The sequence below is a fragment of the Carcharodon carcharias genome, chromosome 6, assembly GCF_017639515.1.
Source record: "Carcharodon carcharias isolate sCarCar2 chromosome 6, sCarCar2.pri, whole genome shotgun sequence".
Taxonomy (NCBI): domain Eukaryota; kingdom Metazoa; phylum Chordata; class Chondrichthyes; order Lamniformes; family Lamnidae; genus Carcharodon; species Carcharodon carcharias.
In genome coordinates, this window is record NC_054472.1 from 154,350,832 (window position 1) to 154,378,379 (window position 27,548).

The 27,548-nt window shown below is 40.0% G+C and overlaps 1 protein-coding gene across 2 annotated transcripts in view; it reads left to right on the forward strand.

Annotated features, from left to right (window-relative positions):
* phf20l1 (PHD finger protein 20 like 1) overlaps positions 1 to 27,548 on the forward strand; it is a 126,232-nt gene that overhangs the window by 27,038 nt on the left and 71,646 nt on the right. The window contains exons 7-11 of one of the 2 annotated variants that reach the window (XM_041189804.1): positions 5,971 to 6,178; positions 8,109 to 8,243; positions 10,312 to 10,394; positions 24,744 to 25,011; positions 25,699 to 25,887. In XM_041189804.1, the coding sequence (XP_041045738.1) occupies positions 5,971 to 6,178; positions 8,109 to 8,243; positions 10,312 to 10,394; positions 24,744 to 25,011; positions 25,699 to 25,887 (883 nt within the window). The remainder of the gene's footprint in view (positions 1 to 5,970; positions 6,179 to 8,108; positions 8,244 to 10,311; positions 10,395 to 24,743; positions 25,012 to 25,698; positions 25,888 to 27,548) is intronic. The other variant, XM_041189805.1, reaches the window with a different exon arrangement.

A 27,548-nucleotide genomic window follows, 5' to 3' on the forward strand; every position in this document is an offset into this window, starting at 1 on the left:
ATCTCCATCTATGTGGTTCTATACAATAAAGATTGGTGCTCCTCTGGAAGGCCCAGTAATTGTGGTAAATTTGTAATAAAGACAATTCATTAAAGCAACTTGTTAAAGAATTTACAATGGAGGGCCTTCCCTTTTATAGTGAAAAACGTTATGGTAGAAAGGTACATGTTTATCCATTTCCTGTCCCTAATATTACTTTTCCTGTGTTTTTCTGTTGCACTTATTTATAGACAAATGCATTCAAAAATTCAGCAGCTGATTAATTCAAATGCTAGTCTGCCACAGTAATTATGTAGAATGTACAGCGCAGAAAGGGGTCATTCGGCCAACTGGTTCATGCTCTTCGAGCAATGTTGTGTGCGTGCTGCATACAGGCCGCCTTCCACACTACTTGATCGAACCCTGTCATAGAGGTCCACAGCACAGAAAAAGGCCCTTTGGCCCATCGAGTCTGCGCCGGTCAAACAAGTACAAAAAATACCTGGAAAAACTCAGCAGGGGTGACAGCATCTAAGGAGAGGAACACAGTTAATGTTTCGAGTCCGTATGACTCTTCAACAGAACACCAAACAAGTACCTACCTATTCTAATCCCATTTTCCAGCACTAGGCCCATGGCCTTGCATGCCATGGCATCGCAAGTGCACATCCAAATACTTCTTAAATGTTATGAAGGTTTCTGCCTCTACCACCCTTTCAGGCAGTGAGTTCCAGATTCCCTCCACCATCTGAGTGAAAAACTTTTTCCTCACATCCCTCTAAGCCTCCTGCCCCTCACCTTAAATCTATGCCCCCTGGTTATTGATCCCCCCACTAAGGGGAAAAGTTCCTCCCTGTCTACCCTATCTATGGCCCTCCATAATTTTATACACCCCAATCATGTCCCCCCCTCAATCTCCTGCTCTAGGGAAAATAACCCCAGTCTATCCAACCTCTCCTCATAACTAAAACTCTCCAGCCCAGGCAACATCCTGATAAATCTCCTCTTCACTCTGTCTAGTGCAATCACATCCTTCCTATAATGTGGATTCCAGAACTACACGCAATACTCTAGCTGTGGCATAACCAGCATTTTATACAGTTCCAGCATAACCTCCCTGCTCATATATTCTATGCCTCAGCTAATAAAGGCAAGTACCCCCTGTGCCTTCTTAACCACCTTGTCTACCTGTCCCGCTGGTCTGGATCCAATTTGCTAAATTGCCATGGATCCCATGGGCTCTTACCTTTTGTTATCAGTCTCCCATGTGGGACCTTATCAAAAGCCTTGCTGAAGCCCAAGTAGACTACATCCAATGCATTGCCCTCATTTACACACCTGGTCATCTCTTTGAAAAATTCAATCAAATTGGTCATGCATGACCTCCCCTTAACAAAATGATGCTGACTATCCTTGATTAATCCCTGCTTCTCCAAGTGTAGATTAATTCTGTCCCTCAGAGTTGCTTCCAATAGTTTCCTCACTACTGAGGTTAGACTGACTGGCCTGCAGTCCCCTGGTTTAACCCTTCCTTCGTTCATGAATAACGGTACCACATTAGCTGTCTCCAGTCTTCTGGCACCTCTCCTGTGGCCAGAGGGGTATTGAAAATTATTGCCAGCGCCCCTGCTATCTCCCCCCTTGCCTCACTCAACAGCCTGGGGCACATTTCATCCGGGCCTGGAGATTTATCTACCATTAAGGATGCCAGACCACTTAGAACCTCCTCCTTTTCTTTGCTAATTTCTTTAATTATATCACAGTCCTTCTGCCTGATTTCCATACCCATGTCGTCCCTCTCACTTGTTAACACTGACACAAAGTATGCGTTAGGACCCTACCTACGTCTTCCGGCTCCACACACAAATTACCACTTTGGTCCTTAAAGGGCCCTTCTCTTTCCCTAGTTATCCTCTTAATCTTAATGTACTTGTAAAATAACTTTGGACTTTCCTTTATTTTACCTGCCAATGATTTTTCATGCCTCCTTTTTGCTTTCCTAATTTCCTTTATAAGTTTCCCCCCTACACATTCTCTACTCTTCTAGGGCTTCTGTTTTTTTGAGCCCTCGGTATCTGCCATAAGCCTCCCTCTTTCTCTTTATCCAATCCTGTATATCTGTCGGTATCCAGAGTTCCCTGGATTTGTTGGTCCCACCCTTTATCTTTACTGGAATATGTTTGCCCTGTACTCTCCCTATTTCTTTCTTGAATGAGTCCCACTGTTCTGACGCAGATTTACCTAAAAGTAGCTACTCCCAGTCCACTTTGGCAAAATCATATCTGATCTTATTAAAATCGGTCTTCCCCCAATTTAGAACTCTGATTTCTAGCCCACCCTTGTCCTTTTCCATAACAACCTTGAATCTAATGGAGTTATGATCACTATCTGAAAAATGTTCCCCTGCTGATACCTCTACCACTTACGCAGCTTCATTCCCTAAAATTAAGTCCAGGACCGCCCCCTTTCTTGTGAGACCATCTACGTACTGGCTTAAAAAGCTCTCCTGGATGCATTTTGAGAATTCCGCTCCCTCTAAACCTATCACAGTATGACTAATCCAGTTAATGTTGGGGAAGTTGAAATCTCCCACTATTACTACCCTATTATTTTTACACTTCTCCGAAATTTGCCTACATATCTGCTCTTCTATTTCTCTCTGACTGTTTGGGTGCCTATAGTATACTCCCAGCAATGTGATTGCTCCTTTTTTGTTTTTAAGTTCTACCCATGTGGCTTCATTTGAGGAGCCTTCTAAGATGTCACCCCTCCTTAATGCTGTAATTGATTCCTTGATCAATATTGCCATACCCCCCCTCTTTTAACTCCTTCCCTGTCTTGTCTGGAGACCCGATATCCTGGAATATTGAGCTGCTAATCCTGCCCCCCTCTTAACCATGTCTCTGTTATAGCAATGACATCATACTGCCATGTTTTAATTTGTGCCCTCAACTCATCTGCCTTATTCATCAGACTGCTTGCATTAAAATAAATACTATCCAACTTTGCCAAACTCCCTTGTACCTTAACTGGCGTATAATTTCTCAGTATATTCTTTTAATTGTTCCTCCGTCATGAGCTTATTTAGCCTCTAAATACAACTTTGCTATTCGCCTCAATACTTCCTTTGGTAGCAAGATTTTCATTCTCTCACCACGCTGGTAAAAATGTTTCTCCTGGATTCCCTATTGTAATTATTGAATATGTTGCTAACCTAGTTTAGTCTCCCACAATGAAAAAATTGTTTATGTTTACATCAAATTCTTATATAATTTTACAGGCCAATTAGTTCACCTTTAGCCTTCCGTTTTATTTGAGAAGAGCCTCAGCTGAATAGTTTCCCCTGATAGGTATAATTTCTCCAGTTCTGACACCATCTTTGTGAAATCTTTTTTGAACATTTTACCATGCCTCTATTATTTTTACAATATGGAGCCCAGACCTATGCATAGTAGTTCAAGTATGGTTTTACTCAGGTTTATTTTATATAGCTTTATTTGCCTGTGCTACTATTTTTAATGATTTGTAAATCTGGACTCTTTGGACCTCTTTGCTTCTGTAACCCATTTAGATTCTTTATTTATCAAAGGGTGTCCTTACTCTTCCTACCAAAATGCACCACCTCTTGCTTATCTGTGTTGAAATTCAATTTCCAATTACATTCTGCAAATTTATTGATGTCATCTTGCATTTTGTCATGGCCTTCCATTGCATTAACTACAACCCTCCGCCTCCCCTACCCCTGCACACCCAATTTTGTGGCATCCGCAAATTTTGATATGGTACTTCTGATTGCTCCGTCCAAATAATCTATGTAAATGGTAAACAACAGTAGCTCCAGCACAGATCCCCATGTTACACCATCTCTTACCTTTTGCCAATCTGATTAACTACCTATAACTATTTTCTGTATAGCTTGCAATGTATTCTGCTACTTGTACTCTAACTTTACAACTGTAGTCTGCTATGAAAGTTCAGATATGTTCTTGAACTTGCTGCCTTACAGCAGGTCCAACACACGCTGCCATGATCTCCACCATAGGTAGGGCAAGGAGGCGGAGAAGTTAGGTCCCATATCCACCCTGCCGGATTAGGGATTGAACTCCCTGCTGTAGCTACCAATCTGATCCACAGCGGCCACCCAGCCAACTGAGTCAACCGGCCCCCTGGAGGAGTCAGAGTTGCTGTGGGAACATTTACATGCATATTGCAGAGAGCTATGGATAGTGCTGGCAGAGGCTCCAATATCTTTCCATCACATGGCTGACCAGAAATCCGTCCTGCTCTTATCGCCTGCCATTGGTGTATATTGGAAGGATCTTCCAATTTTGGCCACGTTATGAATACATCTTCCTTTGCCCATCAAGCCTTGGAGCGGAACTTGAGCCCAGAGCTTCTGGCTCAGAGGCAGGGACACTACCAACTGTGTCACGAGATGTCCTACAGATTATATAACATCAATTATATTACCTTTACCTACTTTTTTTGACACTTCAAAAGAATTTAATAACATCGGTCAAGTGTGGCCTTCCCTTTTGAAACCTATGCTGACTATTATACTTTTTTAACTTTGAGCAAAGACCCAATGTGTTACCTACCACTGACATTAAACTAAGCATTAAGCTCTATAGTTCCCTAAACTTATACTGTCTACAATTTTAAATAAATTAATCACAGAAGCTGTTGCACAGATCTTGGCATTATTCCTTTTTCTAAGTGATTTCTATATATATATATATATATATATATATATATGCAATGATGTCTCTGCAATTTCCTCCCTAACTTTTAATATGTGTGGATGCAATCCAACTAGACCTTTATTATTAGCCTTTTTAAACTTGATTAGTTTATTAATCTCCTCACTTTCAATTTTAAATATCATTATTTCTTATTTGATTTCTTCTGATGGCATGTCTGTCTGTTAGTCGCCCTTGTGAATGCTGATGTGAATTAACTTCAATATTTCTGCTATTTCAATGTCATTACCTGCGACAATAGGTTTGTAATGATCACTTAGTTTTGAAAGAAAGGCAGTTAACCTCACCCCGCACAGTTTCCTCATTGGACTCTAAAACATCTGGGATCTGATGACTTGGAAGCTTAACTTCATGATCCCTGAAGGGGCACAGCTTCCCCTAAGCAACAGTATAAAGTATTGCACAATGTAATTCTCTTGCCATTATGAAATGAGCAAACTGCTTATGTGTATCTAATAATGTAAATAATAATATTAATGATAATATGTACAAATTAGAATTTATTTCTTCCCATAACTTTTCTCTGCCATATTGTACTGTATTACATTTTTTTCAGGGTAAAACTGTGCAAAGAATCTAAGGCTGTCATTTGATATACAAAGGTCCCCAGTGATTTTTAAAAAAACAGTAACCAGGATGTTTATAACTTTTCACTGACCTTGTCAGTCAATGGTCTTGACCATTTTTCTATTAGATCTTGAGCTTTGAGTGATACTAATGAGGTGGCATTTGTTGTTCAACCCTAATTTACTTCATTAAGAGTCAAGTATGTAGTGTGTTTCTGGAGTCACACATAAGCCAGACCTGATAGGGGTCCTTCTCTACTGAACCACATGTATTATGATAAACTGGAAAACACAATGGTGCTCATTTTTTTACCTGTTCTCTCCGACTCTGAATGTGTTGCCCCTTAATGTTTTGAAGTGTGGTTCCACTGATGGTGATGGTTATCCAGTACCGAGTAATTGAGGCAAGCCCTGTTCTGTCTTAAAGTAAAGCACATGTGCGTCTCCAGCTATGGTCATTGGATAGCAATAAGGAATGTGAGATCTGGCTGATGTTTCCCTTGTGAACCAGGGCACAGAGGCCATTTGTATTACCTTTGCCACTGCACTCAAAATCAGCTACCCCAGAGATTCAACTTGAAATATTGGTGGATAATCTTGCAGACACAAGCTTGTTTTCTCTTTCTAAAGAAATGATTCTGAATGATGGAATATTTTCTTTACAGGACTGGTTAGCTCTTGTTAAAGCTGCTACAGCAGCAGCCGCTGCAAAGAACAAGACAGTCAGTAAGCACCGAGTTAATAAGGAAAAAGTGGAGAGAAAAATGGGGAGAGGATCCCACTTCAAAAAAGAGAGAGCGATGTTAGAAGTTAAAGAGACAGAAGATGAAGCATGCAAAAAACCAGAAGGGCCTGCATCTGTTGCTATCTCAGGTTAGTATAACAATAACTTGCATTTATATTGTTCTTTTAACATAGTAGTATTTTCGACAAAATTTAACATTAAGTCATGTAGAGAGATATTGGGATAGATGACCAAAAGATTAGTCGGTGGGTTAGGTTTAAGATGTGACATAAAGGAGTAGAGGTACCGAGGTGGTGAGGTTGAGGGAGCAAATTCCAGAACTTGGGCCCTAGGCAACTGAAAGCAAATTAATAATTTTTAAATGGCACTTTTTGTTTTGTTGCCTAGAACACAATTGAATTAGATCCTAGGAATTAGGAACTATGAACTAGTTACTATTTAAATAAATTTACAGCACAGTAATGACCCATTCAACCCAGTCGATCCCTGTTGATGTTTATCCTCGACAGAAGCAATACACTCAGTTTAGGTTTAGAGAGAGAATGCCAGAGTTCTGTGGCCAAGGCAGCTGAAGGCATCAAAAACATTCCAATATAGAGAGAGAATTTGCATTTACTCAGTAGCTTTCATGTTCTTGGGCTATCCCAGAGCGCTTAATTTTCAGGCAATTAATAACACTGGCCTCCTGAATGTTTCCACCAATTTGATTTTAGATTTCCAGCCTCTGTAGTAGTTTTGCTTTTATTTTCTGTAGGCAAAGGTGGAAATCAATTTCTATCCAGGCAAATGAGAGATATGACTAGCTAACCTGAATTGAATGCCTCTCCCAAAAGGTAGCATCTGTGGTAATACAGCATTCCTTCAATACAACAGCAGAGCATCTGCCTAAATTATGTCTTTCTGATTGGGGTGGGGCTTGAACCTGCTAGTTTTGACTAGAGGAAAGAACACAGGTAACTGAGTATAAAGTACTCTTTATACTTTACAATAGCATTTTATAGCTTGAAATTGATTCGTGCTGAAGGTTACCTAACCTTTGCAAGAAATTTATACTTGTAACTGTGAAATGATGGGATGAAAAGCACTTGTTAGAATTTCTCAAAAATGGCAATGGATTTTATTTAGGCACTTAATTAAGGCTAAGAATCCAGGAAAAACCACGGATGTTTTTTCTAACTCTTTAAATGAGTGTCAGCTTTGCAGCCCTTTCAGATTCATCTGTTAATGTGTCTGCCTGAACCTGCTGCTGTATTTATCTAGAACCCACTGAGGCATCTTCTGTCATTATTCCCAGGGAATAGAGGCAGTTCAGATACGTGTGGCTCAGCTGCTAGTGAGCTTAGTGAAAGGGAGTAAACATTCAGTTTAGATGTTTAATAACCCGAAAGATTTTTGGATTGCCTGATTTGGATTGTTGTTTTGAAGTACACTTGTATAAGCACTTACACAAGTATAGTTCTGATTGACTACTGCCCTGACACACACTGTCCAGGTCTGATGTGTAAAAGGCGGTTGGTTTGGGCAAAGGGCAAGCAACACCTGTGGAGTTTCAAGGAGTCAACACTTAGCAGTGGTGTACGGAAGGAGGGTGAGGAGAAAGCCGCATGAAAATTCTTAAATGCACAATCAGGACTTTGAGAAAAATACAGAATAGAGATGATTAAATGCCACAGAATATAATGCCTGCTGAGCCATTGTCAGATCAAAGATTAACTGGTGGAAGATAAATAACATGGATTCAAGATTAGATATGTATTCAGGAGTTTTCAGGGAAATGAAGTGAGTTGGGCAGGTTTCCATGAGGAATAGATATTAGGGCAAGGTGGATGACAACATACCACTTCATTGCTTTCAGGAGAGAGCATTGACATTAAAAAGAATGTCATGGATAGATCTCTGTTTAATTGGCAAAGATCAGAGTGATTACTGCGGTGAAGGACTTCACTGTAAGAGTTTAGTGGCCTCTATTCAAAGTAAATAAACTTTCAATCTAAATTAATTTCAGTATAATTCTGTGCTGACATGTTGAACCTTAATGGCTGAATTTATATTACTTAGGAAACTCTGAGCCATTGACCTTTGATGAGCCAAAGCAGACTTCAGGACAAGCAGAAACATCGGGAGCAAGGAAGAGGAAAACCAGTGTTATCTGCTCATTTCAGGCGAAAAGGGCACGTCTCAACAAAATCACAGGTTAGAACAAACTGAAAATTCAGATCGCTCTGGCACAATCATATTTCGTAGTTCACCCCTCAAACAAATGGAGGCCTATTTTGCTTTTGGTCATTCAGGTGTCTGCTGTGCTTAAAAACCCATCAACATGTTCAAGAGTTTCCAAAACACATTGTTGAGAAATTCACAAGAGGCAGCTTGTTTATCAGGTTTGAGGCACTGTGCCTCTTCCCCATAGGAACACAGCACAATTACTAAACTACGAAGAACTTGGGTGCAGGTTGGCTGGTTCAGTGCTAAGTGCATGGATAGAGGATTGGTTAGCTAACAAGCAACAGAGTAGGCATAAATGGGTTATTTACAGGCTGGCGAGATGCAACGAGTGGACTGCAACAGGGATCAGTGCTGGGTCCTCAACTATTTACAATCTATAGCAGTGGCTTGGATGAAGGAATCAAATGTATTGTTGCTAAATTTGCTGATGCAACAAAGATAAATAGAAAGGTAAGTGGTGAAGAGAACATAAGGAGCCTGCAAAGAGACATAGGTTAAGTGAATGGGCAAAAATTTGGCAGATGAAGTATGTGGGAAATGAGAACTTGTCCACTTTGGCAGGAAGAATAGAAAACAGCATACTATTTTAATGGAGGGAGATTGCAGAACTCAGCGGTACAAAAGGATCTGGGTGTCCTGGTACATGAATCACAAAGAGTTAGTATATAGGTTAATTCATTAATTTAAGGCAGATCAGAAAAAAATGTTTTGTCTTAGCAGGTGGTTTGTCTGTGGAATTCTCTTCCCTAGAGAGCAGTAGAGGCAAGGTCATTGAATAATTTTAAGGCTGAGTTTGATAGATGCTTGGTTTACAAGGGAGTCGAAGGGTTTAGGGAGCAGACAGGAAGGGAGAGACCACGTTCTGATAAGCCATGATAATTTCAAATGGTGGAGCAGGCTGGACGGTTCGAATTCGTATATGTATATGATCTTGATTATTAGCTACCAGGCTTATGGTGATTGAATAAATGTAGTTCTGCTTTATTACATAGAAATTGGAGCTTTTTTATTTGGTGGTCTGCAATTTTCTCAATTTTTACACAAACATGGAAAAACAGTGGCCTTGCCTATAATGTACAAAAAGGCCATTATCAAGCAAAACCACTTCTTTATGTTGATGAAATTGGTCAAGTTTACTTGGGAATTCTGATGTCTGCAGAAAAGAATCTGTTTTCCTCTCCATTTTCTTTTGGTGCATTTTTATCGGTATCTTTCATAAATAGTGTTCCTTATTCCATTCTCTGCCCCTTTTTTTCCTAACTACAATATTTTGTGCATTTTTTTTCTCTGCCACATCTTATTTTGGAGGAGAGAGCAACTACTCTAGAATTATCATTTGGATTTGATCTGGCTCAGAATCTAATCTTTTCAGCCCATTAGATATCAGAGCTGGAGATTGACTCAATTGTCATAGATATAACACTATCAGGCTTCATTGTTATTCAGCATCAAAACCAAGAAGAAAGGAAGACTTGGATTTTTATCACATCTTTTACGACCAAGTGACATCCTAAAGTCCTTTACAGTAAATGAAGTACTTTTGAGTGCAGTTATTGTTGTAATGTAGGCGGCCAAGTTTTTACTTGGCATTGTAGACAGTTGCTACAGCTTGACTGTATCATGATTGAGTCCATCTGAGCTGTTTGAAAAGTTGACGCCCTGTTCTTTCATCAACATAAAGCCTTATTGCGCAGAAGGAGGCCATTCAGTTCATCATGCCTGTACCAGATCTTTGCAAATGTTGTTGAATTACTTTTTTCCCCACGTAGCCCTGCAATTAAGTTACTAATGAATCTACTTCCATTACCATTCAGCAAATGCATTCCAGATCATAATCACTATAGCATAAAGAACTTTGTCATCTCATCTGTGGATTTTTTTGCCAATAATTCAGATCCCTTTGAAGATTTAATGAAACATGGGACATTAAAATTGTTTTAATGATTTTGCTTGTCTTATACTTTGTTGGAAGTGAGTAAATATGTTGACAGTGGGGTTGTTTCATAAATGTGTACACAACTTGTCTGTTCTGCAGGTCTATTGGCATCAAAAGCTGTGAGTGGAGACGGTTCAGAAATGCTGGAAGATGGTATTGGAAGCCACCATGTGCCTGATCAGGTATGAAACAGTTTTTAAGCATGGTTTTGCTAGATGGAGGGCCAGCAATACAAACCAAGGTTGGAAAGAAAGGTGATGTGATTGAAATTACAGCTAATGTCATGGGTTTTAAAAGCCTGTAAATCTGAGTGAAAAGGGTTGTATTTTGGAGGATTTCTTATTCTTGCTCTTGATATCTTAGACTTCTATGTTTTTAGACTACCCACCTATTGATATAAATTTGTAGCATCCCTCGAACAAAGGACACTGTTTGGTTTATTGCAGCTAGTTGACTTAATTCATGCCTGTGTGACCTTTTATTGTCTTTGGAAAGATGTCAAAATAATACTACAGGACTTAACTGCCAAAATTTTTTTTTAAACAGTAAAAGAAGTGCATATTAGCAGAACATATATTTATTTTTAAATTGTTAAACTTAGCTCTTTATGTGGTAGAAAATACTGCTCAACTGTTGTATAGAACAATGATATATGTAATGTTCTTAGAGTAGGTTATTTTCCTTTCACACCGTTTATAAAAATTACCTGGATTTTATCTCTTCCAAGTTACAGAGTAATGAATTTGAAAAAGATACACTGATAATATTTTCCAAAAAAGTAACATGGACCATGTTAAATTAAATAACTCTTTTTTAACCGCATATTTGAATCAATTTCAAGAGGTTTGTATTTGAATTGAGTGACTTGCACTCTCCTGCCTAACCCTATGTATCAGTGTCAAACAAACCAGTTGTTGCAATGGTTGTGTGGAGTTAAGCCAGCATGTGATCTTTGTGAGTTAAGCTGGCTATAACCCTTGTACTGTCAGAGAGTGAAAGGAGTTATGCTGTTGAACAAAATACTTAATTTTTGCCACAAGGACTTCTATGTTTTTGAACTCCCAGGAGAAAGAGAATTAGAGTAGTTGGTGCAATGAGTTTTGTTTTCAGTGTGATGCAAAAAAGGGAGGAAGAAAACCGTATGAAGGAAAGACTTGCGTTTACATAACCTCTTTCTCGACCTCAAGATGGCCCAAAGCATTTACTGCCTGTGAATATCTTTGAAGCATATTGAAACATTGGTACGTGATGGAGGACAGCCTATTTGAAGCCTTGCCTTACCTTGGTATCAGCATTGAGAGCCTCCTCCCTATTTTTCCCCTCTTTAATTTTAAACTATTATTTAGGAGTGCAATTTACATCATTTGCAGCAAAGTACAAGTTGTCTTAAATTTGGAGCCTTCAAATGGTTTTTCTGAGATCAGTGGAAACTTTTGTAGATTAAAAAAAAGGAAAATTAGTATTTTTATAATTTGAGAAATATTATACTTTCAGGACAACAGCAAAAATAACTGGTATTTATGTAGTGTATTTTAATGTCCCAAGTGATTCACAGAAGTACTATAAAGCAAAATTTGACGCTGAGCCGCAAGGTGAAATTAGAGCAGGTGACCAAAAGCTTCCAAAGAGTATCTTAAAGGAGAAAAGACAGGTCGAGAGACAGCGGTTTAAGATGGGAATTATAGAGCTGAGGGTTAGGCAGCTGAAATCGCAACCACCGATGGTGGAACACATAATCGGAGATTTGAGGCCGGAGGACGTTATAGAGATGGCGAGGGGCGAAGCCATGGAGGAATTTTAAAGTAAAGATGGAATCGTTGCTTAACCGGAAGTCATTAAAAGCTGCTGAGCGCAGGACTTGGGCAAGTAAGAACACTGGCAACAGAGTTTTAGATGAACTCAAATGTATAGATGGTAGAATTTGGGAGGGCAGGGAGGAGGGCACTGGAGTAGTAATGGCTAGAGATAACAAAGTCATGAATGAGAGTCTAAGGAGCAAATGAACTGAGGCAGGGTTGGCTTGGATGTTACTGTTGTGGGGTGGAAATAGATGTTTTTAATAGTAGATATGAGGCCAGAAGTTCATCTCGGGGTCAAATTTAATACCAGGGTTCAGCCTTAGCCAGTTTCCAGGGAAAGTCAGTAGCTAGGAAATGGAATTTGTAGCGGGACTGAAGACAATGAATTTGGCCTTTTCAATATTTAATTGGAGGAAATTACTGCTCATCCAGTACAGAATGTTGAACAACAGTCTAATAATCTAGTGATGGTGAAAGAATCAAAAGCTGTGAGGTAGTGTTGGGTACCGTCAGTGTAATATTGTGTTTTCGTATGATGTAACGGAGCGGGTAGCAGGAGGATGAGAAATAAGAGCTGTAAATACATTAGAGACAGTAATATACTAATCTATCTTCAGTAGCCATTGTAACAGGAAGGAAAAAGCCTGTGGTTAATTTTGTAGGAATTTGACACTGGTGTGACCCTTTATATAAATGAAGAAAGAAGGACCGTTTAAGCCAGAATTTTACCATGTTTTCTAATGGAGATTTCAAGGACTTAGTATTGCTACGAATCTCATTAAAGATATGACATGGGAAGTCTATTCAATCCAAGTCTATTGCTGGAGGTATGTCAGCATCTAGTCGATCAGCATCTAGTCGATCAGCATCCAGTCGATCAGCATCCAGTCGATCAGCATCCAGTCGATCAGCATCCAGTCGATCAGCATCCAGTCGATCAGCATCCAGTCGATCAGCATCCAGTCGATCAGCATCCAGTCGATCAGCATCCAGTCGATCAGCATCCAGTCGATCAGCATCCAGTCGATCAGCATCCAGTCGATCAGCATCCAGTCGATCAGCATCCAGTCGATCAGCATCCAGTCGATCAGCATCCAGTCGATCAGCATCCAGTCGATCAGCATCCAGTCGATCAGCATCCAGTCGATCAGCATCCAGTCGATCAGCATCCAGTCGATCAGCATCCAGTCGATCAGCATCCAGTCGATCAGCATCCAGTCGATCAGCATCCAGTCGATCAGCATCCAGTCGATCAGCATCCAGTCGATCAGCATCCAGTCGATCAGCATCCAGTCGATCAGCATCCAGTCGATCAGCATCCAGTCGATCAGCATCCAGTCGATCAGCATCCAGTCGATCAGCATCCAGTCGATCAGCATCCAGTCGATCAGCATCCAGTCGATCAGCATCCAGTCGATCAGCATCCAGTCGATCAGCATCCAGTCGATCAGCATCCAGTCGATCATCTTCTGCTGTGACTCTCACTAGCACACCAGAACTAGAACACACAGATCAGGCATGCAGCTAGCCTTTTAACCCATTTCCTTGTGTATTCCTGGAAGGGAAGAGTCTGTTTTCTTTCAACTCGGATCATTTCCCCATTGAGTTTTAAACTCAACAGGAGATGGTTTTGGTTGTTTTGCTGAGAAGTGGCAGTCTCCATTGTCTCCGTAACCACAGGAGATTAAAGTTCAGCCCTTTGCATTTCATCTCTTCCTTTCAAGTGTTTCTATCTGAAGTAGGCCTTGACACCTTTTCAAATGCGACATTCCATGGTCTCTCTGGACCAGTCGGTCAAGTATAATCCATATAGGAATTTTCCAGAAAGTGGTTACTTTACATTCTCGGCCAACTTTTGTTTGTATGTCATTTTAAAAACCATGTCTCCCTTAACGGTTCAATATACCTATAATTGGGCTGTAATCCACTGTCGTCACACCATGGACGTCTAATCTCTTTACGCCTCCATCCCCTACTAGGATGGCCCCAGAGCTCTCTGCTTCTTTGAATGGAGGTCCAGCCAGTCTCCCTCCTCCACCTGTCTGAGTTTGTTCTCACATTGAAAGCTTCTTTTTCAACTCCACTCACCTTCCTTCAAATTAAAGTTGTTGCTATGAGTACCCGCATGAACCCAATCTATTGGGTTATTATGGCACATGTGGAACATTCCTTATTGCAGTTCCAGGATTTTGATCCAGCGACAGTGAAAGAATGGCAATATACTTCCAAGTCAGGGTGGTGTGTGGCTTGGAGGGGAAATTGCAGTGGTGATCCCATGCAACTGCTGCTCTTGTCCTTGGAGGTAGAGGTTGTGGGTTTTGCAGGTGCTTTTAAGGAGCCTTGGTGAGTTGCTGCAGTGCATCTTGTAGATGGTACATACTGCTGCCACTGTGCAGTGGTGGTTGAAGGAGTGGATGTTGAAATTGGTGAATAAGGTGCCAATCGAGGGAGCTGATTTGTCCTGGAATGTGTCCAGCTTCTTGACTGTTGTTGGAGCTGCACTGGTCAGGAAAGTGGAAGGTATTCTGATTCACTCCTGACTTTTGTCTTGTAGCTGGTGGACAGGCTTTGGGGAGTCGGGAAGTGAGTTAATCTGTGCAGAATTCCCAATCTTTACAGGCAATGAAGTACTCTTTGACATGTAATTACTGTTGTAGAGTAAGAAACATGGTAGCCAAATTGCACAGAGAAGGGTTCCACAAACAGCAATGTGATAATGACTATATAATCTCTTTTTAGTCATGCTAGTTGAGGAATAAACATTGGTCAGGATACCGTGGAGAACTTATCTGGTCGTCTACAGAACAGTGTCATGGAATCTTTTACTTGCACCTGAATGGATAGGGAGAGCCTGGATTTTAATGTCTCATATGAAACACTCCCTCAGTACAGTTTGCATATTTCATATTAAGTATAGTCACCCATCAGATGTCAGAACGTCCAAGTGTCTTGTCATAGTCTGTCATTAACATATTTAAATCCGGCTTCTATAGTTAGTGCATAGTGTAACTCTTTCGAGTACAAACACGTTTCCATCTGTTCCTATTCAGATGAAGTTACATTGTTTCATAGTTTGCCATTGTGAGATTTCACTCTTGATTTTGTTTTACATTGTTTCATAGTTTGCCATTGTGAAAATTTCACTCTTGATAATCTTTTAAATAACCTGTTTCCATCTGTTTCAGATGAAGTCACATTGTTCCATAGTTTGCCATTGTGAGATTTGAACTCTTGATACTCTTTTGAGTAAACCTGTTTCCATCTATTTCAGATGAAGTTACATTGTTTCATAGTTTGCCATTGTGAGATTTGAACTCTTGATCTGGGGGTTACAAACCCAGTACCATAACCACTTGGCTATTTAGGCCAAGCCTAAATCCGGCTTCTATAAAGTGATTGTGTGCTCTACATGAAATTAACATCAGCTGCATGGTTTCGGCAAACCCTGAAGTGAAAACAAGATCAGATTGAGTGGCACTTTATTTCTGATATTTAAAGGTGGAATGGGCGGATCTGAATAGAGGTTCATTGTACACAGCTGCTGTGGGTGTACCTATTCCACATGGACTGCAGTGGTTCAATGCAGTGCCTCACCACTGCTTTCTCAAGGGCAATTAGGAATGGACAATAAAAACAGCTAGCCTAGCCAATCATGCCCACGTCCCATGAATAAGAATTTTTAAAAAGTGCTTTGGAACGGCCTGAATATAAATATAAATATAAGCACTGTAATTAAGCATTCTTCCAACATTTTTGGTCTTCACTGTAAAAAGGTAGTTTCCATAATAAAAACTGGAAACACTCAACAGGTCCGGCAGCACCTGTGGAGAGAGAAACAGTTAAATGTTTCAGGTCTGTGTCCTTTAATTAGAACCGGAAAAAGTTAAAAATGTAATAGGTTTTAAGCAGGTGAAAGGTGTGAGGGTGAGGGAAAAAAAAGGAAGGCCTGGAACAGGGTAGAAGGGGAGACGACTAAATGAAAAAGGGTGCAAGGACGACGAGAGTGGTGGAGGACAAGTAAAGAAACAAAAGATGTGTCATCGAAACAAAAGGCGAATGATGAACAGCAAAAACAAGTGAAAGAGAAGATAAAACCAAAATCTGCGAAGAAAATGGGGGCAGAGGTTGCAGTTTGAAATCGGTGAACTCAGTGTTGAATCTGGAAGGCTATAAAGTCGTCAGCATGGGAGCAAGGCGGAAAATTAAAATGACAAGCGACACGATGTTCAGGATCATGCTTGCAGACTGAGTGGAGGTGTTCCACAAGGTTGTCACCTAATCTGCACTTTGTCTGCCCAGTGTAGAGCAGATACAATTGAAGCAGCAAATATATGCACTAAATTAAAAGTACAAGTTTTTTTACGCAGTAGCCCAAAGTGGTCTAACCATGGCTCAGTACTGCTTCAGCATAACTTAATTCTGTCCCTCTAGAAACAAAGCCTTGTGCTTGATTTTCTTTTTTTATGGTCTTGCTAACCTGTGACTCAACTTTATCTATTTATACTTTGATGGCTTTGTTACTCGACCCTGCTTAGACTTGCACCTTCCAATTAATAAGTGAGCTCCCTATTCCTCCTACCAAATTGTACTACCTCCCATTTATCTGTGTTGAACTTCATTTACCAATTATTTGCCCATTCTGCAAGTTTATTAATGTCCTCCTGTAACATGTTGCAATCTTCCTCAGTATTGACTATCCTTCCCCCTGCACCCCCCCCCCCCTTTGATGTATCCAAATTTAGAAATTGTGTTTTGATTCCAAAGTCCAAATTGTTGATGTAAATTGTGAACAGTAGTGATCCCAGCACTGATACTTGTGGAACATCACTTCCCACTTTCTGCTACTCTGAATACCTACCCTTTGCTCCTACTCTCTGCTTTTTTTTATCTTGAAGCCAGCTAGCAGTCCATCCCCCCCATGTCCCTTGACTCCACATTCTCTAACCTTATTCGTTAGCCTATGATGAGATATCTTATCAAAGACCTTTTGAAAATCCAGATAAATTATATCTATTGCATTACCACTGTCTAGTCTGTGTTAATGTCAAAGATAAATCACAAAGACTGGTCAGGCAAGATTTTCCCTTTTGAGATCCATGTTGGCTATTCATTATTATATCTCATTTCTAGGTGTTCTTCTATTATCTCCTTTAGTAAGGATCCCATTGTTTTTCCTACCACTAATATTAAGCTGACAGGTCTGTAATTCCCTGAACGTATTCAGCGCCCCTTAAATATAGGAATTACATTAGCTATCTACCAGTCGTCTGGCGCTATACTTTTTTTTTAACAAATTATTAAACATGCTCCTGCTATCTGCTGGCTTGATTGCCTTTTTTAAAAAAAACGTGAATGCAATCCATCCAGACCAGGGACTTTATCTTTGAGCCTTAGTTTTTTCAACACACCCCATTTTTTGTTAATTTAAATACACATCTCATTACTTATTTCATCATTCAATGCAATGTTTATCTGTTAAAGAATTGAAACTTAAATTCTCATGCTTAAAAAAGGAATATGTGGTGAACTTTTGGTGGTTGCCTTGAAACCCGATTCTTTGTGCTGATTTCTGTTTGTATGTTCCTACTTTTACATTCTGACATGTGCTAATGAGATTGGTAGGAAATTTAGGAGTTGGCAAGATGGGTGCATGACTGGGCATAATTTCAGGTGTAGCATTCTGTTTTTGCCCCACTGAATTTCTGCCCCATTGTGCCTTTGTTTTGAGATGGCTAATCAGGCAAGATTAGAGATGAAGAATTTGCCTACTTCCCATAATCTGCAAACTTGCTTTGACACCTCAAGTAGGACTTGTGCAGAAATCAAATAACCTTCTGCCACAATTAATTTCTGCATGTAGGCAACATCAATGTGGGAATTCATCCAGGACTGACAGCTTCTACTGAAATGCAGTTGAATCAGAATTGCATTGGCTGCTTTTTATACAGAATTCTTCCTCATTACCATAAGGCAACATGATAAAGGGAAAAAGAAGGCAGTCAATGATGGAACTTTGAAATGGGGGCCATGCTGGAAATTGAAGTGTGCAGCAGGTGACCGTATGGGTGTGGGAGGTAATGTTCATTCCGGATGTACTGACTACTTTGGGATTAAGAAGGAGGGGATTGAAGACTCTGTGGGGTGTGGGGGAGGGAAGTGGTAGGTAGAGAAATAATGGAGAATGAAGTGAACAACCACCTGAAGAGCACAAGGAAGCCAAATGGAACATAGTCAACTTAAAATTTATTTTAAAAGAGTAGCACTTTTAGACAGATATGATCCACCTTCAGTGTATTTCTACCAGTTTGAACAGGGCTTTTTGTTGGCTGATGACTTTGGCTGTCAAGTCACATACCCAGATTACATGAGTCAAGAAAAAAAAAATTGCTGTAAGAAAGCCTTAGATGATCAGTGTCCATCACAAATAATGGTACTTTTGAAACTTTCTGTCAATTTGTTTGTTTGGACTATCTGTCCTTAATTAAGTAGAATGTTGTGTAATTGAAGAAAATAATGAGATTTTACCAGACACTCAGCATTTTCCCAACTGAATACTTCACCTTTGTAGTATGAATGTGGTGTAAAAGAAGTGACGTCATAGGGTATTTTCATTGCTCAGCCTTCCTTCTAGCTCGGTGAACTTATTTGCATTTCTGCTGCAGCATTATTTTTTTTTATTTGGCATTTATGAACCTTGACCAGATAATTATTGAGTTTAGGGACTAGCTGAGTTTGGAATATTGCCAATCAGAATTTATATTAACAGACAAAACCCACCTTCCCAATGAAAGCTGCTGTTACACTACTGGTGGCAGTTTAAAGCTGCCATTAAATACTTCCGGCTTTATGCTCCTCTCTAGTCAGGGGGACTAAAGCTATGTTTGCTAATGTCCAGTGGTTTTTTAAATTCGATGTTACTAAAGAGCTAGCTGGCATTCACAATGAAGATTTTAAAAAGTGCACTTTTTAAAGTTTGCTTCTCAGAATCATAGACCATGAAATGCTACAACACGGGACCATTCAGCCCATCGTACCTGTGTTGTCTCTTTGGCAGATCTATCCAATCAATTCTACTCCTCTGTTCTTTCCCTATAGCCCTGTAAACTTTTTCCCTTCAAGTATTTCTTAGCCGCGGCTCATTTGGTAGCACTGTCGCTTCTGAGTCACAAGGTTGTGGGTTGAAGGCTGACTCCAGTACAATATTGAGGGAGTGCTGCATTATTGGAGGTGTTGCCTTTCAGGCAGGATGTTAAAGCGAGGCCACGCCTACCCCCTTGGGTGGATGCAGAGAACCAAATTGTGGATGCCGGAATCTAATTTAAACTCTGCCAGTATAAAAAAACAACTTTATGGGGAGATGATGGCGTCCTGGTAATGTCACTAGACCAGTAATCCAGAGTGACAGGCTAATGCTCTGGGGACACTGGTTCAAATTCTATAATGGCAGCTGGTGAAGTTTAAATTCTGTTAAAAAATCTGGAATATGAAGCTAGTCTCTGTAATGAAGGTCATGAAACTAATCTTTGATGGTTGTAAAAACCCATCTGGTTCACTAATGTCCTTCAGGGAAGGAAATCTGCCATCCTTACCTGGTCTGGCCTACATGTGATTCCAGACCCACAGCAATGTGGTTGACTCTGAAATGCCCTCTGAAATGGTCTAGAAAGCCACTCAGCTCAAGGGCAATTTGCGATGAGCAACAAATACTGGCATTGTCAGTGCCGCCTACAGCCCAGGAAGGAATTTTTTAAAATGTTGCAGTTTTACTGCAGACAGTAAACATCTGAAATGATGCAAGGCTACTTTCTTAAGATGACGGCAATTTCTGAGACTTAATCAGTACAGAATGTGAATGTAAAGACGTATATAACAGACTGAATAGTTATGTGTTTGTAATTGTAAACATGTGATCATTTTTAGTTCTAATAGTAAAATAGGCAGAATTGCAGAATGTGTGTTGTAAAATTCTGGGATTCTATGTACTAAAAGTGGAATTTGACTTACTAGGCCTCTGCTTAGTGCTACTGTTTTGCGCTGAAAAATAAATGGAATCCTGGAAATATAACACCCCGAAACAACATTTGAAAAGAAATCATATGATTGCTCTTCATGCAATGTAATTTGACTCATTCACTTATTGCAAAATAGTGAGTCTGATGATGATGCTGATGATCATGATGATTACTATGAAGAACATAATTAAATAACTTGACCTTTTTATACTTTGTCTTCAGATAGTAAGTTGATTTCAAAGAAAACTTGATCAGTTTTTAATCAGCTGATTAGAATTTTTCATTTTGAATGTGCAACTTTGCAGTTGTGTGGAGGTTTTTTGTGCTAACACGTCAGAAGCTAAAATTTTGAGGTTTATTTGTCTAGCAACATGGATATAGTTAAGATCCAGGTTATTTTTCTTTAAAATGAATATGTTATAAGTTTCTGAGCACTTAAAAGAAAAGGGCTGGTTAATCTTTCAGGTGAGAGCTCTCCAACAGAACCATGTCCTACCTGAAATAGTAATTCATCTTTCCTTTCACATGCTGAATGAACTCTGTATTTTCAGCGTTTTGGGTTTTTTTTAATTGGCTAAAGAAATTTTATTTTGAAGAATGGCGCTCTTTATTTCTTTTGTGGTTTGATATCTGGGCAACAGGAACATGAGAGTTATTATTTTGTGCTGCTAGATTAGCAGGTTTATAGTTTGAACAGTCCCTTCAAAACTGATTTTCAGTGAGATGTAATACCCTTAGGATATTCAAACCAGCACATATAGCTTTGATATCTAAACATAAAGACTTGTTTTTATTTTGGAAAAACATCCCGAGCTGCCTCACTAAGAAAAAAGGGGTGTGTTGGCCAAAGCTTATTCAAAGTTGCGGGTTTTAAGGAGGGTTTTAGAGAGAAGAGGAGAGGCACAGGTGGTTAAGGCAGCATGGGGCCTAGCAAACCAGAAACAAGGCTACCAATGATAAGGTGAAAGGTAGAGATATACAAGAAGATAGGAACATCACCACCTGGAAGTTCCCCTCCAAGTCACTCACCATTCTGACATGGAAATGTATCGCTGTTCCTTCACTGTCACTGGGTCAAAATCCTGGAACTCCCTTCCTAACGGCACTGTGGGTGCACCTACACCACATGTACTGCAGCAGTTCAAGAAGGCAGCTCACCACCACCTTCTCAAGGGCAACTAGGGATGGGCAATAAATGCTGGCCCAGCCAGTGAAGCCCACATCCCTGAATGGTTAAAAAAATATACAAGAAGACAGAAAGAGGAATGATAGGTTCTCAGAGGGTGGCTAGCTGGAGGAAATTACATTTATAGGTAGGGGTGGGTCCACCAAGGGGTTTAAGCACAAGAATGGAAGATTAAATTTGAAACGTTGGTAAATTCAGGGTATGAAGATGTAGGTCAGCAAGAACAAGGATGATTGAGCTTGGTTTGTTTTGAATAGAATGAGAACAGCAGAGCCTTGCATGGCATGAAGTTAATGGATGGGAGACTGGTCAGGAAAGCAATAGACTTATCAATATGGCAATTGATAATGAAGGTGATTGCCTATGCCATTACCTCAAACAATGATACAGAGGTGAAAGTAGGCCTTTTTAATAGAGGCGCTTTTAGGTCTTAAGATCAGCTTGGGGTTGAAGAACACCAAGGCGTAAATGGTTGCAACCAGCTTAAGACAGTAGCTAGGGAGGTCCATGAAGTCAGTGATGAGAGTACAAATTTTGTTGTGCCCCTGGCCTTTCCAGTGGACAGCTTGAGTTAATTACAGGTCATTCAAGATGTTGGACCAGCAGCCTGAAGCAGTGGAAGGTGTAACAGAGGTAATGGGAAGTTAGAGCTAGGTACCATTGGTCTGCATGTGCAAACTGATCTCATGTCTGTGGATGATGTCAGCAAGTGTCATGCTGTGGAGGACAGATCCTTGTTGGAAGTGGTGGGGGAGGTGGCAAAGTTGTCAATGACTTTGTAGAGCTGGGAAGAGAAGCCATCGGCATGTCCTGCCTAGAGTTATTGAGTACAAAAGCAGGCAAGTTATATTGAATGTGTATAAAACTCTGGTTAAACCACACCTAGAGTATTGCACCCAGTTCAGGTCACCACACTTTAAGAAGGATGTGAGGGCCTTTGAGAGTTGCAGAAGAGATTTACCAAAATGGTTCCAGAGATGAGAGATTTATACATGGCTAAGTTGGAGACCCTGATGTTATTCTCCTTGAAGCAAAGAAGATTATGAGGAGGTTGGTTAAAAGTGTAAAAGATTATAAAATGCTTAGATAAGGTAGATGAAGGAAATCTGATCCCATTAGCTGACGGTACAAGAACTAGGAGAAACTGATTCAAGGTTTTACGCAAAAGATAGAGGGAGAATGTGAGGAAGATCTCTTTTACACAGTGAGTGGTAATGACTTGGAAGTTGCTGCCTACGAGGATGGTGCAAATGGAAGCGATTACTGATTTTGAAAGGAAACTGGATGGACGTTTGAGGGGAAGTAAACTTGCAGGGCTATTGGGCTAGAGCAGGGGAATGGGATTAACCAGATTACTGTGAGCTGGCATGGATTTGATAGGCCGAATTCCCCGTGTCATAATGACTCTATTGTAGAGTCATTAGGCTTGTAATTGAAGGAACAGGAGCTCAGTCTCTGTGAGAGATGAGCTTGTAGAGAAAGGAGGTGATGAATGATAAACCTGAATGACACATAGCTATTCCAGCTGTCTGGTTCATTCTTGGAGAATCCTTAGATTTTATTCAGGCAATGCAAGCTTGGTGTTGGAAAAATTGCCAAAAAGTTAACTGCTTTTTTATATTGGCATAAACAAAATATCAGTCCTGTTCTAACCCTAACACAGCTGGGTAAGATTTAGGCAATGGTAGTCTAGTTCTTGCATAAATGATTCTGGAATAGTGCTGGAAAAAGAGACACTGCCAAAGCTTTTTGTCTTACACTCATCAAGACAAATACAAGAACGCTGATTTCAAATGATCACAATCTATACTACAGGAAGAAAAAGGTTGCTGATTGGTTGGCAAGTCATCTTTGGCCAAGATGCTGCCATGGAGAAAGCAACAGGGAACTAAAAGCTCCTTATGCTTCCAGGCGATTCAAAAAAGGTGCAAGGCTTGAACATATTTCTTTTGTTTGCAGAGAACGAGTTCCTGCATATGAACATATTTTACTTCTAGCAAGCATCAATGAGCCACATTATGAGCTCGACTGATTACCTTAAATTGGTTGTTAGTGGAGCTATTAGTGCACTCAGAATTGTTCAGAAAGTGCTGCCCGATCACAGAATCACATTTAACAGTCGATGTTTTGTTTTGGGTTTTACAAGTACGGGTTAGTTGAGTACGGTCTGTACTCTGCCTATTCTGAACAGCTGGAGAAACATGTTGCTTTGATCAGCTAATCTTTGGGATATATGGCCTACATACCTGGCATTACGTCGGCACTGAAATTCAATGATGCTCTGTGTGCCATCTTGCATTATTTAAAGAAGAAGATGATTATAAGTACGAGGTCAGAATAGAAGAGAAACAGAAGAGTGGTACAACCACACCAACCCCCTCCACTTCTCTCTCTCTCCCCCCACCCAAAACCCCCCCCCCCCCCACCCACCCAACACACACCTTAAACCAGCTTATATTTCACCCCTTTCTTGGACTCACTCAAGTTCTGTCGAAGGGTCATGAGGACTCGAAACGTCAACTCTTTTCTTCTCCGCCGATGCTGCCAGACCTGCTGAGTTTTTCCAGGTAATTCTGTTTTTGTTTTGGATTTCCAGCATCCGCAGTTTTTTTGTCTTTATCAGAAGAGTGCTACAGTTTAATTTTCTTAATTTGTAAAGGCATCATCAAATTTAGCACCATTACGCAGACTAGAAGGTTTTGTGATTGACCTCTGGCCTGCACTGAATGAGCAAACTTAGTCAAAGTAGTTAGGGTGCTATGATAGACATTAATGGCGCTTGACTCTGAAAGGGGTTGGGGGGGAGGGGAACAACAGCCAAGATTCCAGGTCCCGAAGACCAGTGTAGGATATTGGTGGAGAACAGAATCAAGTGTAAGTTGTGAGATCCTCCATGAACAAGTACTCTGCCAAAACAGTGTGTCTAGATTTGGATTTGAAGAGTGGCTACTGATTGATGCTGGCAGTCTAGTAGGCCAATGTATCTATACAGCAGAAGTTGAAGAGGTGAGAGAAATTAGAGAAAAGGTAAGACAAGGACAGGTAGGAGGCTGGACTATTCATCACATTACTTGCTGAGAGACTTCACTTGTAGTGAGATTAAAATGTGTTTAGGATTGGATTTGAGAAATCTGAGACTCAATAGGAAGAAGGCTGAGTCATTCTGAAGCAGAAACAGTGCTTTACATCAAGTCCAATCTGCAATTCTTATTTATGCAGTATAAAGAGAGTTTCCTATACCTAACCCAACTCTAACATAAGATTGCTTCTTGAGATGGTGTTGATTTAACCCATATTTAACATTGAGCATTTACTGGTAAAGTTAATGCTGGTGTAAGAAGTAGGAAGTAGTCATTTTATAACCTTTAAGGAAATATATTATCACATAACATTATCATATGGTTAGATTAAGTGTTTAACTTGATTTAATTCTTTGGCGTAAAAATGGCACTATAACTCATCAGGGCATTGATAATAAATGTTGTTCCCAGTAGACTATCACATAATTAATTGTTGGCCTATAATTTTATCCAGCTCTTACCCTCTTATACCACTGACCAGCTGAAGACTGAAGTGAGCAGCACCGACTCCTGTCCTCTGAATCAAAAAAGTGATCCATTCTCTTCATCTCCACCTTCGACGAAACTCCGAACACGGAAAACAAAGCCTGAGGAGCCATCCGGGAATATAAAGGCTTCAGATCCTTCTCCTACCCCAACTGTACCTCAGGGCAAGGAGTTGCACAATGTAGAATTTCCTCAGACATTACCCCCACCTCCACCTTCAGATATCCCTCAGACTGGTTAGTGCGTTGCTTAGTGAGTCTTGCCTAGAGGGGTTTTAAAGCAAAAAGCTACTTAGCTTCTAGTCGTGGCTGTTAATTGTGTTGAAAGAATTATGAAGATTTTGTTGTTTTTCTTTGAAAACCACATGTAAACTGGTATTTTCAGGTATGTCAGCATGTTTAGTTATGTAAAGCTTTCCTTTAAATTTTTTCCGTAATTTTGGTAAGTGATGTGATGCATGCAAGTTCCTCCACTTTACTGCTCATGGGTTAGGCTGCACCATAGACGCTGAGATCATGGTTCCTACTAAGGTAAAAAAAAAATGCACTCAACGTTTAAATGCGCACAGCTGATGGAAATAGAAGCCTGACCTTAATTCCAAGAATTTGTTCATGAAGGAAACTGGTCAGATTTCTTTTGACTTTGTATCACCCTCAATATGACTCCTTTTTTAAAACCAAAATTAGTTTCTTTTGGTGGTCATAGTCAGCCTGGTACAACCAGCTTATCAGCCATCCTAACTTGTTTTTTTTTTAATGAGTTCCATTAAAAACAACATGGGTTGAAAGGGCTACGAAGCAACTGTTTCTACCAGTGTATTGTGTGGTACTAGCAAAAGCCTATATTAAAATAGGCTACCACGACAAAACAACCAAAACCATTTAAGAAAAAAAAGGCTAATTGAGCATCTCTTCTTCCCAAAGGCCCTTCTCAGCCCAGCAGTCCATCCACCTGGTTAGAAAATTCCAAACGTAGGAGACGCTCTGCACGATTAGCAAATGCTGCAGGGATTGATGGTCCCACAGACCAAGGGTATTTACCCTCTCCATCCAGTGATATGACAGGACAGTCGGGCAAATCCAATAATCTGACAGACAGCAACATACCAGAGGGTGAGAAAACTAACTACCTAATAGGTGAACATCTGGGTTCCACTGGGTATGGTATTTATCCAGCGGGGATTTCTCTAAACCAAATAAAAGTGCAAAGGATGAGCAAGATGCACATGCGTTACTCAATCAAACCCGTTCTATTTGGATAAATATTGTATCATTTGGAACTTTGACATACATGCTGCTCATGCTGCGGTTCCTGTTCTGTGAGAAAATTTACCTTTTAAAATTTTATATCTTGAATATATATTTTTTTAATGAAATGGCAGAGAGGGGAGGGGTGTATCAGTTTCTGGAGAGGGGGGTCAGTTGATGCTGAAGTATAAGTGGCATCAGTTTGACTGTGAAGTTTTGTTGAGCAAAACTAGTGCTCAGTGGCATAGCTGCATGAGCTGCAGCTCAGTGGAAGTATTCTTGAGTGTCAGCATGACACTTTCTAATGGGATCATTAGGAGCTCTTGACTGTTTATTTAAAATAATCTTGCTGTGGTGTGATCATTTGTGTTAGAGAAGCACCGGTGGTTTTAAAAAAATTCAACAGTGGGTCAACAGACCCAAATCATTGATGAATTTTGAAGTTTGTAATTAGCTAGTCTGAGCAATGAGCAAGTGGCAATATCTGGCTTATACAGTGTACATGTTGGCATGTCCAAAGTAGTAAAATGAAGAAGAAAGCACATCTCTACCTTGCTATTTTTATAGATATTTTGGATGGACTTTTTCTCGTTAATTAGGAAAGAGCGGCTGAACAAAGTCTTTACCAAAAACGTAAACTCTGCAGGTGCTGTTCCACCCCTTTTATAATCCTAGAACTGGCTTAAATACTAAAATTATTGCTATTTAGGCAGCATTCTTTGGCTGTTTGTTAACCCAATAACTAGTTTTAAAAGTTATATTGTAACTAACTTAGCCAACATTTTTCTTCATGCTATACTTTCTTTCTTCCCCTCCCAAAGAAACAATTGCACCATGGAATGACTTTCAGTACTGAAAACAGAATGGCTGACAGACAATAATAGGTTGGGTCAGAGTGAGCTGGAAGAATACTTGGCCAAATTGAGGGGCTCAGATAACATGAACCAGGCCTACCATTTTAAATTATTGCTAACCTAAACTGTTTATAGTGGAGTCTTCCATTTGTGTTTATGCTTTTTTTAAAAAAAAAAAATCCCTGTGTTTTTAGAGCTTTAATTGTTCTCCTTCTTCCCTTTAGGTTCTTCAGCTCCTGTGCCTAGCATTATTTCTAAGTTTTGAGGGCAGATGGGTGACCTCTACAGAGGCCTGTCATTTCTGCTCTTTAGTGAGAGATGCATAGCTTGACTTGAACAATGGATTTGTTTCAAAATTCTGTTTCTTTTTCCCATACCTCTCACTTCCTTTTAGGCTGAAATCATGCACTCTACCACTGTGACATTTTAGTTGACTTATTGTTTTAGGCTAAATAGAACATGAAATGGGTAGAGAGGGGGAGAATAAGGGAATAAGATGAACTTTTGATGAAAAGATTATTTGCAACCAAAGGCTGTCTTTTTTCTTCTTCTCTGAGGGGGTGAAAGATAAGTTGTTTTCCTTTTTTGAAAAAAAAAGTAAAATTCCTAGTACGAACCCTGATCTGAAGCCTACGATTGGTGTAACTGCCTTGTAACTCACTCAATGCCATT